General features: G+C 37.0%; 1 protein-coding gene across 7 annotated transcripts in view; it reads left to right on the top strand.

The window, feature by feature from the left end:
- Window positions 1-18,257, top strand: part of LOC122346090 (proteoglycan 4) — a 79,752-nt gene that overhangs the window by 29,872 nt on the left and 31,623 nt on the right. For 4 of the 7 annotated variants that reach the window (XR_006251085.1, XR_006251087.1, XR_006251089.1 and 1 more), the window contains one exon: window positions 10,316-10,390. Coding sequence is in view for 2 of the 7 variants with exons in the window: in XM_043240762.1 (XP_043096697.1) it covers window positions 10,316-10,390 (75 nt within the window). In the remaining 5 variants the exon portion in view is untranslated. Of the gene's footprint in view, window positions 1-10,315; window positions 10,391-18,257 lie in introns of those variants that run through there. The other 3 variants (XR_006251086.1, XR_006251088.1, XM_043240763.1) reach the window with 1 other exon arrangement.

Genomic DNA, 18,257 nt, shown 5'->3' with positions numbered 1-18,257 from the left:
GTAGCACTTAGTTTTGTTTGTTTTCTCCTGGAAAATCTTTTGTCCGTTCCAATAGCTCACTCTGCGCGCGTGTTTGTTTGAGAGCGATAAACAGCCCTGCGCTTGACACTCTCCCTCCCACCTGCTAAACATGACTCAGTGTGCTGGAGTCTAGATCTCAGCAAGACACGAGCTCAAAGTTAACATGCCAAACTCACACCTGCACGTTAGGAGGCTCTCGCTCTTTCTCTCTCCCCGCTTGCACGGATGTGTATTTTAATGGCTGCTCAACCAGCTTATAGTTGCATGAAATGACAAACCAGCTCGTGTTTGAGGATTGGGGGATGCTGCGATATAAATGCCGTCATGTTTATTTCCCGCAGCGTTTACAGAAATCCGGTTCAGTTTTCTATCTATCTGCCTGTCTATCAATCTATATCTATCTGTCTTTCTTTGTTTCCGTTGAATGTTTCTTTTATTGTTTATTGGTCATGCAGTGAATTGATTAAATGTTAGTCTGGCATTTATTTCATTTACTTCCATAAATCGGTTAACGAAAACATGTTCCCAACTAGACCCCTTTGTGCTTCTTGCATTCAACATTTTGAATCTAATTGGCCGTAATGGCTGTTGCATTGAAATGATGTGTTTTTGGGTTGGTTTAAGCCATTTCAAAGCAAACGCATAAATATCGAGGAGAAAAATCATACTGCAAAATATCCCAACATAAAATCTCAAGTATCGAGATTCTTCTAGTGGCCACAGTCTGGCTGTAAATTGATATTATATAAACTGCATTTCTCCGCTCAGCTGCTAGCGTCTGTGATAACAGCAGAACCCTTTAATCTGTTTGGTGAAATGGTTTGCTCTATTGATCCATAGTTCGGATGAATAGATTCATGCTTGATTCATTGCCACCAGGCCCTGTTTGCACTTCCTAAATGGTGTTTATCTTGTGGCTGTCATGTGGCGTGACTGCAGGTTTACATAAGAGGAGCCAAGGAGTATGAAGTCAATTACCCCGCACCTCCACATCCACTTTACAACACTGAGGTTATTTATCTGGAAAGTGACTCCTTTAAGTCAGCAATGAGTGAGACGGGGTGTTAGACATATGAAAAAGAAAGAAAGAGCAGTGAATACAGACACATCTAAAGAGGATCGCTTCATACTGGTGATGCACGAGTAAAAACAGATATTGTTTTAGGCTACGGTAATGCAGCCTTTTCCTTTTAATTCATTTCTCTTTTTTTCCAACTTCTGGGAACATTTTCCAGCGTTTCTGTCCCACAAAACCCAGTCAAACACACTCAGGCACGCTTCCTGTGAATGTCAATACAAATTAAATTTGTCTAACCAAAGATTTATTCCCTTATAGTGTTTGAGCTGATTTTCAAGCGCTGTAAATAGCTATTTTCCAGCGTCCCACCATAACGTAACCGTTCAGCAATGATGATGTCAGAAAACTGATTGACACGCACCGAATGATCCCGATTGGCTAAAAACGCAAAGGCCATGTCAGCGTGCCTCTTGATTTGGGAGACAGTGATTGCCATGCACATAATGTTTTCGACTGGTTAGGTTACTATATCTTATGTCTGTCATGTAGCGATATTTTTGTGGTGTAACAAGGTCACATGTTGCCGCCTATGGCGCTGTGTAAAAGGAACAGTTCATTTTAAACATTTGCTGAAAATGTACTCTACCTCAGGCCATCCATGTAGTAAATGGGTGCCGTCAGAATGAGAGTCCAAAAAAGCTGATAAAACATAACAATAATCCCCAAGTAATCCAATCCTGCCCAGTCCATCATTTTACATTGGGTGAAGTGAAAAGCAAGAAACAAATCTATCTTTAAGTTGTGTTAGCTTTAACTTTCACTGCAGAGCATCCATTAGTGAGAAATTATACATTTCTCCAAACATGTGAGGAATAAACAAACTCGTCTACATCTTGGATAGCCTGATAATGAGTAAATGTAAATTTTTGGGAACTATTCCTATTTGAACTGTTCTTTAATTGGCTAGATTATGGCCAGTTAGTTTTGTCAGTTTGTTTGTTTATTTATTATAAGTGTTATTTTTTAATTATATTTTTATTTGTGTTTTTATGTTCCAAAAGCCTGCATTTAATATTCCAGTGCAATAACACAAAGCGGGCAAAATGTGAATAACTGCGATGCCTGTGAGGAATAATTTGTCCTTTCTCTATAAAGCAAAGCAAAAAAAATCCATCATTTGTTTACAGCTGCCAATGGCACCTTGCAGCGCATTCAGAAATGTATAATGCAAGGTTAAACGTCCAAACAAAATCACTCCAGAGACATATGTTTATCCAACAGTTAGTGTGGTTTAGGGGGCAAACAAACACACACTGACGCTCCCGCTGTGGCACTAAAGACACTGTAATTAATCACACATGCCCCAAAGGCATCCGTTTAGTGCTCGTTGCTTCCTCAACAACTGCCACCAAGAAAGTTCCATCCATTTCCATTTTATTTCGCTAGTTGTTTTGAAGCGCATCGCCAAAGGATTTCATTACACTGCTTTTGGTCGCCAAAACACTGAGTAAAGTACATTAACAGTGGCTTGATTACACAGAGATTACGGTCTGCGGTCAATAGCCATTGTGCCCTACAGCAATGCGCTCGGTTCCAAGGGGACGGTCCCTGCAATTAGTGTGCTGTACACCGCTTTCAATAAAACGCACCTGATAAATGGCGAATAACTAAAAATCTTTACAGAATTAACTGTGATACACTAGCTAGAGCGACTCTCAGCTTCCACAGAGACGATTCATTAGTCTGGCTGAAAATATTTGATGCTAAAGAAAGCAGATTTTTTTTTTCTGTGACCTTGAGATGGGAGGATGCGATTTTGCTTATGGTTTGGCTTTATTTTGAGTTTTAATTTGAATGTATTTTATGTTATCGGCAAAATCAAACTAAGATGCATGAAAAATTGCGCACTTAATATTCACGCTTGCTTTTGTTTAGGCGTCAGTTTTAGATTTATGTATTTGAATTGCATAGCAAATTGTCATCTGTTTACATTTTTAACATAAACTAATAAACTTAATGTGATGCAAGTCTGTCATAAATTAAACGGTTATTAAAACAGCTAGGAAACAATCAGTATTCAGTTAGTTAAAATATATAAGAGGAAATTGTTAAATTCAAATAATTTCTGTATGCGGTTAATGTCACTTTTCAAATTCTGTTTAACTTTTGAAATATTCTTTTACAGTTTGAATCTAGGTTTTCATTGCACAGCACGTTTTCATCTTAGCTTTTATCACTTTCAGGTTGACTTTAAAGTAATTCACACCACACATAGCAAACAGGTTGACATGACAGAACAAAAGTGCAGAGGTTGATGATACACTGATTGTTGCTGTGAGGTGATGGACTGATACCGAACCTTATCTGTTTATTTCAGAGTGCTGCTCATTTACTTCGCTCTCACAAACAAGACTGAAAGAGCGAGTGAGGGATTGACCAAAGTCAGTGAGTAAAGACAAGATTAGGACTCTGCATTGGCATGCTTATCTCGTGGGCTGCTGACTCTAAATAGGAGGCCGTTTGATTTGGCTTATAGTCTAGAAAAGAGTTTACTTTCAGCTCACAATAACACGGAAACATAGTATTGTTGCAAGACAGACAGATCTGGTCCTTGGTGCTGTTTGGTCAATACCATTCTAGCCACAAAATCAAAAAAAATTGTTATTCTGAAAAGTAGCCATGCTGATGTTAATATCGTGGGATGCACACACACACACACACACACACACACACATATATATATATATATATATATATATATATATATATATATATATATATATATATATATATATATATATATATATATATATATATGCACGCACACACACTAGCATAAAACATTTAATTAACACATAGATTTTAAGTATATGTTAATTTAAGGAAAACATGCTAAATTATATGGTATTACATTACATTATGTCCAGGTATTTAGTTTTATCTGGATGGATTAATTTGAATCTGGTAAAGTTTTATTGCATTTATTAAAATATTACTGAGTGGCACTAAAAACTACACTAAACTAAACAAAAGCAAAAACTACACTGTTAACGAAAGCAAACGTGAGATAAAACACATAATTGAAGCAACCATGCAATTTCGACTTTATTGAGTGCTGTAGGACTTGTAACAGAGTTCTGTACTAGGTGAGCTAATGAGCAAGTTTACTTTTTTGAAAATCATGCACTATAATAAAAGTGATTTGAGGTCAAAACAGAACATATTGTGCAAAACAAAAAAAGTTTATTAACCAATAATCTGCCACTGTAATCATCATTTTGTGCTTGTGTAGCTTGTGCAATAATTATCTTGTAATTATTAATTTGCAATCATATGTTAAACCTTACTCTAAAGTTAACTGATAGTGTTAACCAAAGCAAAACGGAGATAAACATTTGATGAAGACAACATGCCATTTTAGCTCGCTTCTACAAGCTTGTACTTGACTGATGTGCAAGCTTACTATATGAGAAAATGAATAAATATGGAGCTGGTTATGTGACGCAAACATCACAATGAGTTATTTTGCACATCACAGACTATAGGATACATGTTTCGAAGTCGTAACAATACTGTGCAGGGAAGGGAAACAGGGCAAGTGTTTCTAAAGTAAATATTCTCAATTTGTTATCATCATTTGTGCGAAAAGGAATAAAAGTGGTCGGCGTTTCACTGCCACTAGTGTTTATTTCGGCTGGAAACTGCAGTGAATAGGATGTGCGTTTTTCAAAAACATTTTTCAAAAAATGTGGGTAGATAGACGCTCGTCTTTCCAATGATCCTACGTTAGGTTTAGAAAAGCAGTAAGCCACGCAATGTTTTGAATGTAGTCACAGCTAAAAGGTATGCAGACCGTGCTGTATATCATACCTAACAGCATCCTTTAGCTCTGACTATGTTCATGCATCTTGTTGATGACAGGTGCTATTACTTTTCTAACCGATTTTGCTTGGCAGATGATAAAATGGGTGAAAAAAAGGGAGACCCGAGCCATATAAAGAGGTGACAATATCACCGAGACTCGATGATGGACTCTTTTGCCTTGGGCTAGTAAGCATCTGCCTAGCAACAACATAGCAACCTATTTCATTTAACAAATCTAGTTTAATATACAGTAAGCTGAGATTAATAATTTGGTGTAGAGTTTGCTTTGAAAAACTCCTGACTGCTAGAAAAAAGACGTTATTTAATTTTCTTTTGTGTAGTTTTTATGTGGTTTCAAAATTTCTGTATGCATGTTAAATGGATAATATACTAGAGGTTATTTGTCGAAATGTGCCACTTGATACAGTACAAATTGTTTCAAAGCTGCTTTACAGTAAAAAAAAAAAGGAAAAAAGAGAATTAATCATGCAAACATAATCAAATATTGGATTGTATCATTATTCATTGTCGTTGTTAGTGTCATTATTCAGCTCAGTGTTTATTCAATTCAATCCAATAACAGTGTTGATGTTTCAAAATGCATTAATTCTGAAATGTTGAGGAGCCCTATACATTCGGTTCCCACAGTGCAGTGCATCTGTCTCTTAACTTTCATTTTATAGGACAAAATCCCATTTTATACCCAGCACTTTGCAGAATACTGCAAAAACAGCATGAAGTGCATCGCTACAGAGAGCAGCGTGGACCTGGATGGTCCGTGATTTTCCAAAACCTAGCTAGTGTCCCCAAAGCAAATGTATATGTCATTTATCTAAAGTAAGTGCAGCATCGGAAAAATACGATATAAAAGTTCAATCCAATGCTAAAATAATACTGATAAATAGATCATGCAATGATCAATCATTGACAGTGGGACCGGGAATCATTTGATTTCTTGTTAAAATGTATATGTCATTTATCTAAAGTAAGTGCAGCATCGGGTTTTTCTGAGTTTTGATGCGCGACACCGGTGGCATTACATTGCTGTCCATCACACTCAACAGTCGGCTTGTTGACTGCGTGTTTCTCAAACCTGACAGCATGTCTCCTCCGGGGCTCGGTTGAGCAGAGAAAAATACGCTTGCCAAAACTCTCAGACGTGTCCATTTCTAAAGCGCGCTGCCTCGCGGGTTGCCCATAAACTTCCGCTGTCATGTTATCAGTGAGCTTCTGTTTTTAGCCGCATAAAGTCTGCAAACAACAATGATCTGATTTGCGTATAAATGAGAGAGATGGGCTACAACGTTGCCTTGATCCTGCACTTATAAACTGCTTGGATCGGCATCTTTCTTAGTAGATTTCTTGTATTTATAATCTGTCAGCTTCAAAGTGTGCCGGAAAGCTTGTTTTACTCTGCGAGGTTGCCCAGGAGAGACTCACTGTTGCATTTCAAACAGCGCGGAGACCGTCAACCGAGTGTTTTCCACGAAGACTTAATTGCTTCATTTTAGGCAAACTTTGTGGCGCGCGGTTTTGCTCTTAGCTGAAAACGCTCGAAGCACGTACGGGTTTATACGAATTAACATGCATGGAAAAAAGTAACAATTTATTTGTGCTTGTAAAGACAAACGCTCCGAATTGTAATCGGGAACAGCTTGTTATAGAAATAAATCTATAAAGTTAAAGTTATGCATATTTCAGACGCAAACCGAAATCACCGCTCAAAGAAAAGATCCTCGAATCGATGATATTTAACCGCTGGAAAGACAAGATATATGAAATTGCATTCTGCTGAATGTGTGCCAGTCTAACTTCTTCACAATGAAAACAATGTGGCAGAAAACAACAGAAAGAGGATAATGGCATAATTTCGTGTCATTACAATTGCTGTGATCAGTGCACCATCAAAGATGATTAGTCTTTTATTATAAAGATGCGTTCAGGAATTTTGGAGCACTGCGTTATGTGATTATGATGCGCAAATGGCTTCTCGCTTAATTTTATTCTCTTGTTGGTTTTTAGTTTGTGTCTAAAGTCTCTTTTAAAGCATGTCACTTCACTCCGAAGTCATTAAATGTTTGCTTGCTTATGCTGAAGCTCTTTTGAATTTGCTTGGTCTGAGCTGTTATTTTATTTCAAAGACGCTAGCATACAAAATTGTTTGCCAGCAATGTAAAAATGCATTAAACGAAACAATCTATTTTCTTCCGTAACGCGAATAACTGTAGATAGGCAGAAAGTGTACGATGGATATAAAAGTTCAATCCAATGCTAAAATAATACTGATAAATAGATCATGCAATGATCAATCATTGACAGTGGGACCGGGAATCATTTGATTTCTTGTTAAAATGTAGTGGTAATTAAATAACCGCTCACATTTAATTCAGATTTGAATGAAAAAAATGTGAATCAACCGAGCACCAGTGTGTAAAACAGCGACGTAAACATCTGCTCTGTGTATCTTAAACAGCTGTATCCAGTTAAGCATGCAAAAGACAAAAAAATTCATTTAACCTTACACTCAAATCCCCACAGAGTCTCTCTCTCAGAGTAATTAACACTGAAAGGTCATCTCAGAGAACGGATCTAAGAACACTTGGGGTAATTTTCAGATGTTCTCGTGAAGTGTGTCATTAATCAGTCTCCTGCCTCATTTGGCTGTTGTCACCACATTTATTAATCAAGCATTTGTCTTGTTTTTAAACCGAAAAGGAACTTTACGAAATGTGATTTATAATGCAAAACTGTCAGTTGCCGTTGGGAGGCTGCAGCACTGCGTAAAAGAACTTTCCAATTCACGGACCTTTTAATTGAATTACTCGAAACTATGTAAAAACCCTCATTAGAACAAAAGAATTCAGTAAGACTTTTAGGGAACACTGTTCGCTAAATATAGCATGCATATTGCACTCTCAGAAATAAAGGCACAAAAGCTGTCAGTGGGGCTTTGTACCTAAATAGTCCATTAGTGTACATATTTGAACTGATAGGTACAAAAGTGTACCTTTTGAAAAGGTGACAGCTTTTGTACCTTTATTTCTGAGAGCGTACTAACATGTTGGCTGTTTGTTAGTACGTATAAATCACACATTAATGCCTTATTCTGACCATATTCTAGATCACTTAATCCTACCCCATACATAAAGTCAACTACTACAACAACCTTACTGTCGGTAAGCAGAAAATAGGAGTTTATTGAGGGAAAACAACGTGATTAGCGTGAATGAATTACACACTTGCTGTTTGAATTACACACATTATTGTGTCGTTTTTTGCTGACTTTGGTTTCAATTTTTGTCTTTGTTGGGGAATTTAAACGCTCATCTTTTTTACATGTGTTGATTTGTCAGCTGTAGAGTCCATGTACGTTCAACCTTCAGAAAATATATCCCATGAGCGTTTGCTTTGTGTGCACCTTTAGAAGCATCTAGGAAGCGCACTTGAATTTTTAAAAATTACGTGTCTATAAAATTCACAGTAGTTGAGAGGGCATGAAAACCTAAATGCATCAAGTTGTGTTTAATTTTTTGAAGTTGAAGCACAGCTCTCTTACAAAAAGCAGCAGAATTTGAATTATCCTTAATGTTTGTTTCAATGTCTGTTATCTTTTAACTTTCGATCCAATTTTTCTAAAGAAGGGAAACGCAATTGACAAGGTGCCATGATTAACTAATTAAAATGACAAAGCATTTTAAATCAATAAGTAAAAGACTTTTTGGTTAATGCACCCTCAAATGTCCAAAAGCTCTAAGACGCCAAGCATATAGTTTTTCTTTTTTTTCATAGTTTCATTTAATTTCTGTGAGGAATTAACAAAAGATTGGATGAGTTTGACACAAAATTATAATGCTTGTACTAATCTTAATGTGCAAAAACACCATCAATTATGCTTGAGTTTTTGTTTGTTTGTTTATTTATATATTTATTTAGAATATAGTGGCTATATTTTATGTCAAATAATTTTATGGCATTTTCAGTTCAAAGTTCACAGCTTCTGGGTAATTACATCAGGGCTATTGATTATTTCACCACATTCCTCTTTTATTTTGGCTATACTCTCACTTTATGATAATAGAGATGTTCAAACACACACACACACACACACACAAGTGTGTTGTTCTGATGACAAATGACTAGGCTGTCCCCCAGTGAACGAATTAAAGTGAGACTTTAAACAGCTTTTAATGAGACTGCTGCCTTGATCGTGTGTGTGTGTGTGTGTGTGTGGCCATGTGTAAGTGTTTGCTTGGGAGAATAAAAGGAGAGAGCAAGACTGATGACCTTTAAAAACATTTTATTTTTGGTTTGTTAAAGTGGTCACTTTTGCAGTTAATACACAGTGAATGCATATAAGAGATAGATAGATAGATAGATAGATAGATTACTTAAAATTAAAAAAATATATATATATATTCTTATGAATAGGACCCCCTTGAAAAGTAGATGATGCATCTAAAGCAATTTATCCCAAACCATAATATAGTTTACACAGGTAAAACATAAGTAATATTAATACATACTACAGTAAAAAATAATAAAATAGCAGAAATGAATGGATGGATGAATGCATGCACGTCACAGAAAAATGTTTTGTTCAGGCTATTCTAAATGTAAAGCATGTTGGTTAAAAAAATAGATGAGAGATCTTCATATAAAGCCTCTGTATGATTGATTCCCATCTGTGGATTATTTAAGCGCTGCTCGAGAGCCTCAGGATTACCATCAGCTCTTTAATTCCAGAAGCTGAGGAAGGCGAGGAGGAAGATTCTGGAAATCTGTGATGTGTAATTAGTCCCCTTTGTGTCGAGCTGCTAAATCAGGCTGGCATTGTTATCCCATGTAAGACTCGGGCAGTGTATGTGACACGTACACATGCATGCATACGGTCTTTTACTTAGAAGCACCTGGTGTCTGTAATCATATACTGCTGTAATACAGTGCGAAAAGAAGAGCTCTTTAAGGGGCTGAATTCTAAAACACTTCATGTGCGGAGACAACTGTAACTAATCCATTTGTGTGTTGACTTCTTGAAGATATCTGTAATACCTGCTTGTAAATGCAGTACGTGTATAATGCAGACTTGGCATCCTCAGAATATGCCTTCTGTCTCACATTCGCAATATATAAACACACACTAATGACAGCATTTTAATTAAGCAGGGGCAGAATGATAGTGTAGTCCTGTTAGCTGTGACTCACTCTTACATAACTGTCAGACACTCAGAAGAGTCATTCATCAAAGACACCATGAACACGAGCCGCTTCAACTGTGTTTGAATCAAACATACTTTGCGTACTTGGTTTGTGCAGTAAACAGTCTTTTGTCTGTCCGCAGCGGCACGGAAGTTATTAGGCTTTCTTTCACAGTTTAAAACCTCCCTGGTTAATGTATTCTTGTGTGTGTTTCAGAAGACACTCATACCGAACGGGACAGGACATTGAGAACTGTGGCACATGCAGAGACTGCGCCTGTATTATATACAGGTAAGTCACCTTATTTTTTCATCTGTTTATGTGCAAAAATGCACAATTGCATAAAGCATTTGCACAAATAAACTCGGTGGAGTTTACATAAATTATCTATTTTAGGTTTGTGGGAAGGCGTTTAGAGAAATATGCAACTCTATGTGCTAAATAGTGTGTTGACTGTTACATATGAGCTCAACTATTAGTTTTTAAATTTTCTGGTGTATAATATACTAACATTAATAAAATGTGGCCTTTTAAACTTGTCTATGATGATGCTATTGGTCTCGGGCAACAGTACACTTCACATTAATTTGCTATATATAGATAAATAGATTATTATTAATATTATTATTGAAACATATTTTTTTAAACTTTTTTTATGATTGGCTGAGAGCCTTCTCCATGTGTTTATTTTATTAATTCGTTTTACATTTTACATTAGCTCTAAGGTGAAATTTTTTAATTAGTAATGGAAAATTGGGCTCATCTTAAACTAAGATCTGAATCTGTGGCAGAAGAAAGCATTTCTGTACAAAAGACTGTTTTAGAAGACGTTGTTTCTTACGTATTCACACTCTCATGTTATCATCTGTAGTATAAATGCAAACACACACTCGTAACTGTGCAATATAGCTGTATATTTAAAATGCAGTGATTACCTTCGGCCAAATCACAGCTGTACTGTTATACAGCCATATTGCAATGCTACTCGTGATATTGCTCATATAGACTGTCTATATGCTGGTTTGGTGCTCAGTAAATAAATATTATTACCAATACTGAAAACAGTTGTGCTGCTTAATATTTTTGTGCAAACCATGATAAAAAGAAAGTTCAAATAAGCAGCATTTATTTGAAATATAAATCTATTGTGATATTATAAACATCATTTTAAATCAATTAAATGCATCTTTGCTGAATAAAATTATCATTATTATTATTATTACTTCCAACCCCATGCTTTAAACTGCAGTGCATGTATTACATCTATATTAATTATTTATTATAATAATGTAAAGTAAAAGTAAAAAAGTTAAGTAAAAGTAAAAATAATAATGAAGCAAAACAGATATGACATAAAATAATACCAAAAAAGTGTCCTAAAATGTGTATTTTTTTTCCAAGAGCATCAAACCAGGTCTAGGTACTAAACTCAAACCACTTGAGAACTAAAAGCTTTACACAATTCCGTGAATCTGTCTCAGCTCACTTGGAAACAATATCATGTTTACAAGTTCCCAGTCTGCTACTATGAGGGCTTCCAAGTAAAAAATCGCTGCGTTTGGCAAAGTCTGTGAGGTTTGTGCCATCGCGTCTTTGAACGATATTCAACAGTTTTGTTTGAGACAGTAGCAAGTAAACAAGCCAAGTGTCCTTGAGCGTGGCTTTATATTTTTCGACTGCGCTTTTAGGGCTGTATCTGATTTACCTGCACCCAAACGAGCCATTATACGTATCGGTCAAACAGTCTTAAAATTAATGATTTTTGTCTGTGTGCTGTGTGCTGCAACGTGGATCAAAAGTCTAGCTACGTGAGGCTAAACCTAAATGAGTGCCTGGAAAGCAACGGTAGTCGGCCAGTGCAATATATGAAGCGAGTAGAGCCTGTATTTCTTTTGGAAAAAAAAAACAAGTGGATGAAGTCTGTGATAGTGTGTGTCGCAAGCAGATCTAGCAGGCAGACCTGATCAGCTGGGTGGCTGAAACCTCCAGGCGTGTGAATCAGTGTTCAGAGCACTGAAGAAGATCCAGGTAGACATTCAGGAAGTTTCCTTCTCCCCATGAGCCCAAGGAATAATTGCCTGGGCTTACGTAACCTCCCCCACTGCACAAGGTCTACCAAAATCAATAACAGCGGCCCACGTCACCACACATTTTCATCTGCTCCAACCCAGAATGAAGGTGTGAATAACACTCCCAGAGGAGACCTGGAGAATCACAAACACTCGCACACACATACACACACACATATATGGGTGTATGTGGTTTATTTAAATCAGGAAGGAGGTGGAGTGATGCTCTTAAAAATAAAGAATCCAAAAAGATGTGATGTCTTAAAGAACCATGCATTATAATGGTAGAAGAATTTTTTTTTCTTGTGGAATCGAAAGGTTTCTTGATTGTTCCTTGAAAAACTTGATTTTGTCCATTGGGAAATGATTTGGTTGTGAAGTATGGGCGTTACAGGATGGGTAAAGTATGATGGAGCACAATAAGACCTAGATTATTTATTTAGAATATAAAGTGGATCAATTTTAAGTTTCATGTTGACAATCAAAGTTTTCTTGCTTTTTCCTTGTTTAAGGAGATTTCTCCGTTCTGTTATTTGAGTACCAACTTTGTCTTAGATGTTTCATTATTTAGGAGAATTATCAAGGAGAAAGAGAAGACATATGATTGACAGAGATTGATTTTATCCATTGGGAATTGATTTGAATGTCAAATGGATTTTACTTACTGGTTAAAAAGTATGATGAAGCACAATAAGACCTGGTTAGGTTATTTAGAGCATAACGTGTATCTATTTAGATTTTACATTGACAGATAAAATCAATGGAACTTGTTTCCCCGAAGAGTCATGGATGAATTTGATAAGAAATTCACAATGAGATCTCTGACTTATAAATGCACAATTTACTATAGTCTCGGCACGCTCTGGGAGATTTCATCTGCATCTCTAGAACTTAATTATCCACAATTATTATGTTTATTAGTACAAATGCAGTATGTTTTATTGGGCATTTTAGTTTATGTAGCAGCGTATAAGCAGTTTTGCTGCTGTGTTGGTTCTGATCTAATCTGGGCCCTGAAGCAAAACCAGTTCAGGAGTCACATTATATATATATATAGGAGACACATATATATATAGGAGATGTTATTCATTGTTTTTGTTCCCTGTGAGTATCGTCTGTTGACGTCCAGTGCATGCATCATCCTATAGACAGCACCAGATGCACATATGCTGGACTTTTAAAGGCGTCTGTACTGGAATCGGCAAGCTAACAGGAAAGGAGATTGTTCAGTGTGATGAGCGCTGGCAGCCTGGCATTGAGGACGGGGATCCACGTCTGTGAGCTCAAAAGCACAGAAACAGATGAGCTGAGAGTGAGACGAGGAGGTAGAGAGTTGCCAGGTCCCTGCTGAGATCCGAGGAAGAAAGAGAGAGACAAAAAAGGAACACGTCCAAGTCTGAGTGCGACTCCATCTGTGGGGGGAAATGAAAGCGAACCTGCGCTTCAAGAGCCGGCGACTGAGAGACGCAGGTATGGAGGAAGAAAGCGGGAGATGGAAAGGATAAATTTAGAGAGATTACAGGCTAGATAGTTTCTCTTGTGTCTACCCAGAGGGTGATCTAAATATTAATGTTGTGTGCGAGTGTTGGGTTTTCCTGTCAGTAAAGCACTCAGTACCAGCAACGTGCCGGTCGCCTCGGCTTACCGCAGCAGAAGGCACGGGCTCGGGCGGCTCAGTGAGTGGGATGCGGGGGCTTACGCCCCACGTGTGAAATAATAGTCTGAAAAGAGTAAGAAGTTCAACTAGAAGAGTTTATCTAAAGGAAGTTTTTTGTTGACTTATCATCATCATTTCAGTCAGAGGCTTTAACTATGCAAAAATACCTACATGGTTTCATGGTATAAACATACCTTGGTGGACTCTTTAGCGAGACACGAAATATGTACCAACAGGTACATATGACTCCAGTGTCCAAAAGAAACGAACACTAGAAGCAGTAAAACTCTGATACCTTTTCACACTTCATTTTCAGGCAATTACTTGAAAAGTATCATATTATGACTTCAAAACAATGTTAATATGTTGGGAGATTTGAAAACAGATGCTTTTGAGAATTTAGTATAGGTAGGTTTAAGGTTGGGCATGTTTCATGATACATGATAGAGCATTAACTTTTAGTAACAGTCCCGGATATTTAATATAATAAAAATGTGCCAGGGTGAACCTGTGTTCAAGCATCACTTAGTGGGCAATTCTCTTTGAAACTGTGGCGAAGCTTGCAGTAAGGCATGTAAAAATGGTATGTATATTTTTATGAGACCCTTTCAAATGGCTTTAAATATATAGCGCACAATCATATGGACTATTTCTGTGGTGCAAATCATCAAAAATAGACAATATGGGTGAGCAAATGATGTCTAGGAAGAGCAGTTTTTGTTGTTGTTCTCAGATTTCATGGCATTTTGGACCTTTGACCTTTTGACACATTTGAGGCTGTGGTTCTGCTGGCCGTTCAGCTGCAATGTGAGCGAAACCATCACAATAGTCCAGCCTTTAGCCAAGTCGAGTGACCGAATAACAACCTTTGCCTGGTTTAATCCTTTTCCAAATGCATGCAACATTTTTTAAACTGCATCGTGTTACAATATTACATCCTATAAGTACCCGGAGATCGTGGGTTAAGCCCAGTTATCTGTTGACCCCAGTACTGTCTGTTATCCTGCGCTGAGGCTTCAGTACAACTGATGGTGCGAGAGACTCAATAGAGAGCATTACAGAGAAAATGAGAGAAGTGGACAAGAGCCGAGCTGCTTTTGTGGGGGGAAACACCAGCTTCTTGTACCAGTGGGAAATTAAATCATAATAATGTCTTTTCATGTTGTATCCTCCATGAACTGAGCAAGAAGATAAAGGAAGATGTTTTAGTATTGGATAAAGGCTTTGTGCTTTTTGGGTCTCCCGATGCTAGTCACGTCGTAGGTTTTTGGAAGGTTTAATCTGTGGAAAGGTTATGATGAAGGAGTGAAGATAACTGCTAGATATGAGATAGCCTGCTATAGCTTGAGACGTAATGACACTAGCTTTACTACTGTATTAAATCAATTTTTGCTTGCACACATTCGTGTGAACATAGTTTGTCTTAAGTAAATGTACACAACAAGGACAACAAATGTAGAGAAAAAGTGCTATACATTAGAAGCAATATATATTTCAACCCTAAAACACAACAAAATGCAATGAGTAATTCTGTATTGGGAAAAATCAATACAAAAAATCCCTTCATAATAACACAATACATTTGCCTGCTATTTTTAAAAATCACGTATAAATTTCAGTTGATTATTGCTGTTTATATATACATATGTGTTAGTTTTTATTTTGTTGATAATATGTTCATTAGTTGTAATGATATGTATTATATTACATGAACATTTAATAGTATACTGTATTATTTATGCAATTTCATAGTTAATTTTCTCAGTTTATTCTGAATAAATAGTTTTTTTCACTTGCTTATTTGATTTTTTCTCTCTTTCATTAGTTGCACCAATATTTTCCATATTATATTAAATATATCATGCTGTTTGCTAAATCATTCTTTGTAAAATGTATTTTACAAGTACAATAGGTACAATAGGAATTGTATTTCTTTACTCATTTGAATTAAAAAAACTATACCCTAAACTGATACTTTTTTATTGTATTTTTAAATGCGTTACAATCATTTGCATAATGCTATTGTATTGTTTATAATATTGAGAATAGTGAAAATGTGTAAAATGTGAATTGTACTAGTGTGAAAATCTTTCCAATTCCTCCAGTTTCAGATTTCCCAAAACTCTGGCCCAGATATACATAGACTCCATTTATTTAATATTTATGGTGCTCTTGCCGCATATTAATAAACAGGTTCAAATGTATGGTAGGCTGCTGCGTTACTACAATAAATGCAATTGTGAAGTGACAGGCTGGAAGGAAAAAGCGATAGACTCTTCCATTTAGGAATCTATATGAGCGCTCCGGGCCCCTGGAGTCCGTATACAGCAGCCTAATCAGATTCCAGAGGGGACGGAGCGCAGAATGAAACCTGCTCCTGCCTCTCATTGTCCAAAGCCTCGGGGAGAGAGATTTGTATGAGGTACCTGGTGACAGACTGCCTCATTTCAGCCCAGCTTCGCTCATGGCCAGACACGACATTCCTTCTCAGCCTCATCCGCGGCGCTTCACGTGCTGAATTGGAAATGTGTCATTTATCTGGAGTAGCTCCCGAAAGGGTAGAGTCACTTAAACGGACACTGAATGATGCTGTTTACAGATTGACTTGTGCCTGGAACATTTGAAATACATTCAGATATATGGGTTATCTCATTCTCACGGCTGTATCGATATCCTCTGAAGGCCTTTAAATGACGGGGTTAAATGAACGGATGAATGTCTTTTCCAACAGTTTGGGCACAAAACGCGTTGTCTTATTTACTAAAACTCTGCGTCTTCAGCGGCTCAGATGTCGACTGCTATATTCATTATTACACCCGAAAACCAAACGCTTCAATCGCATAATCTGTGACATATGATCAAACTATTAGAATTTTGCATCCGATGGATTTGGTTATTTTACAGACATAACATACTCTAAAGCCTAATTTACATAGAAAGGATGTTTGTTTGGCATGAAATGAAAGACAACGAGTTAATCTATATGCACATAGCGATTGAAGAAATTCGCTGATCCCAATCTGCCCGAATGCGTCTTTGTTCATGCTTCATCCACAGAATGAATCGGTATAAAGTTGCCGTTTTTTTAATCTTTGCAAATCCCCTTTACTAATAACGTGCTCATTAGTCAGTTCCACGGTTAAAGTAAACAGTATCATGAGAACGGCTCCTTACCTCACTGAAGAGAGGGGCGGGGTCAGCAGAGCTCATTAGCATTTAAAGCAACTTGGACTAAAATTGATGATGTTGACCGGATAAAAAAAGAAATTTTAACCAAAATATATTATAGACCTTTCATTAAGTCCCTAAAATATCACATTACTTTGTGCAAAATGGCCATCAGATGACCCCTTAAAGTCAACTCTGGTAATTTATGTTGTACTATTACATGTGTTTGCAGAAACAACATGTTAGTATGCATTTTGTGGTAATCTGAGGATTAGTTCATCAAATTATATTGTGAATATATGCGGATACATGTTTTATTTTTAAGAAATTAATGCTAAATATTTTAAATAGTTCTATTGTTTATATCAATATTGATCATTTTACTGTACATAATTATTTTATTATTGTAACAACTTTTACAACAATTGTAAAATATATTGTACAACAACAGTGTTTTAATTTCAGGTTAAATATCTAGCATAACCGTATTTGACTGATAATAATAATAATAAATGATAGATATTGGAATATTAGAGTTATTTCATGCTGCTGAAAATTCAGCTTTGCATCACAGACAGTAATTATTTTTGAATATGCATTTAATTAAAAGAGACCTTTTCCTAAACATAACCTAAACTAAATAAAATAGCCGCTAATGGCGCAAGCATTTGAAGAAAAACTCTATAGTCTGCTTGAATTCTGAAGCGCACGTTTATAGCGTGTCAGTCAAGTATCAGCGTCAGCTTTTGCGTACTTGCGCAAGCATGTTTTCTGGTCCACGATCCATTAACAAAATCCCTGTAATGACGTCAAAGGCTCTCTCTCTCTCCGTCGTTCTCCATGTATGACTCAGTGGTCTGCATGTGATGTTTGTTGCCGCGGGGCAAAGATACGCTCATGCCACGTCTGAGAGGAAGAGGAAGCCGTGGTGGAGAATGGTAAATGTCTGCTCTGCTCTCAGCTCGCGCGCTTCTCCGCTCTCCTGACGGCACTCCTGCGGTGAAATATTAATCTGCATCAAATATTCAATACCTAGTAAAAGTTTTAAACAAGTGATAATGAAGGTGAAGAGGAGAAAATGCCTCGTGAGGAGAAGCGGTGGGCCGTGTACGGCAGTGAGTGTGTATTACATGTAAAACGGGGGAAAGGAAAGAGAAACCATGGAGAAAGATGGACACAAGTAGCGTAGTGAGATGGCAGCTCTGTTACAAAAGCTTGTGAGCTGCCTGCGGTTCAGCTTCTTGGCATTTTAACTGAAGTGGAA

The sequence above is a fragment of the Puntigrus tetrazona genome, chromosome 5, assembly GCF_018831695.1.
Source record: "Puntigrus tetrazona isolate hp1 chromosome 5, ASM1883169v1, whole genome shotgun sequence".
Taxonomy (NCBI): Eukaryota; Metazoa; Chordata; class Actinopteri; order Cypriniformes; family Cyprinidae; genus Puntigrus; species Puntigrus tetrazona.
This window is presented reverse-complemented; position numbering and strand designations above follow the sequence as displayed.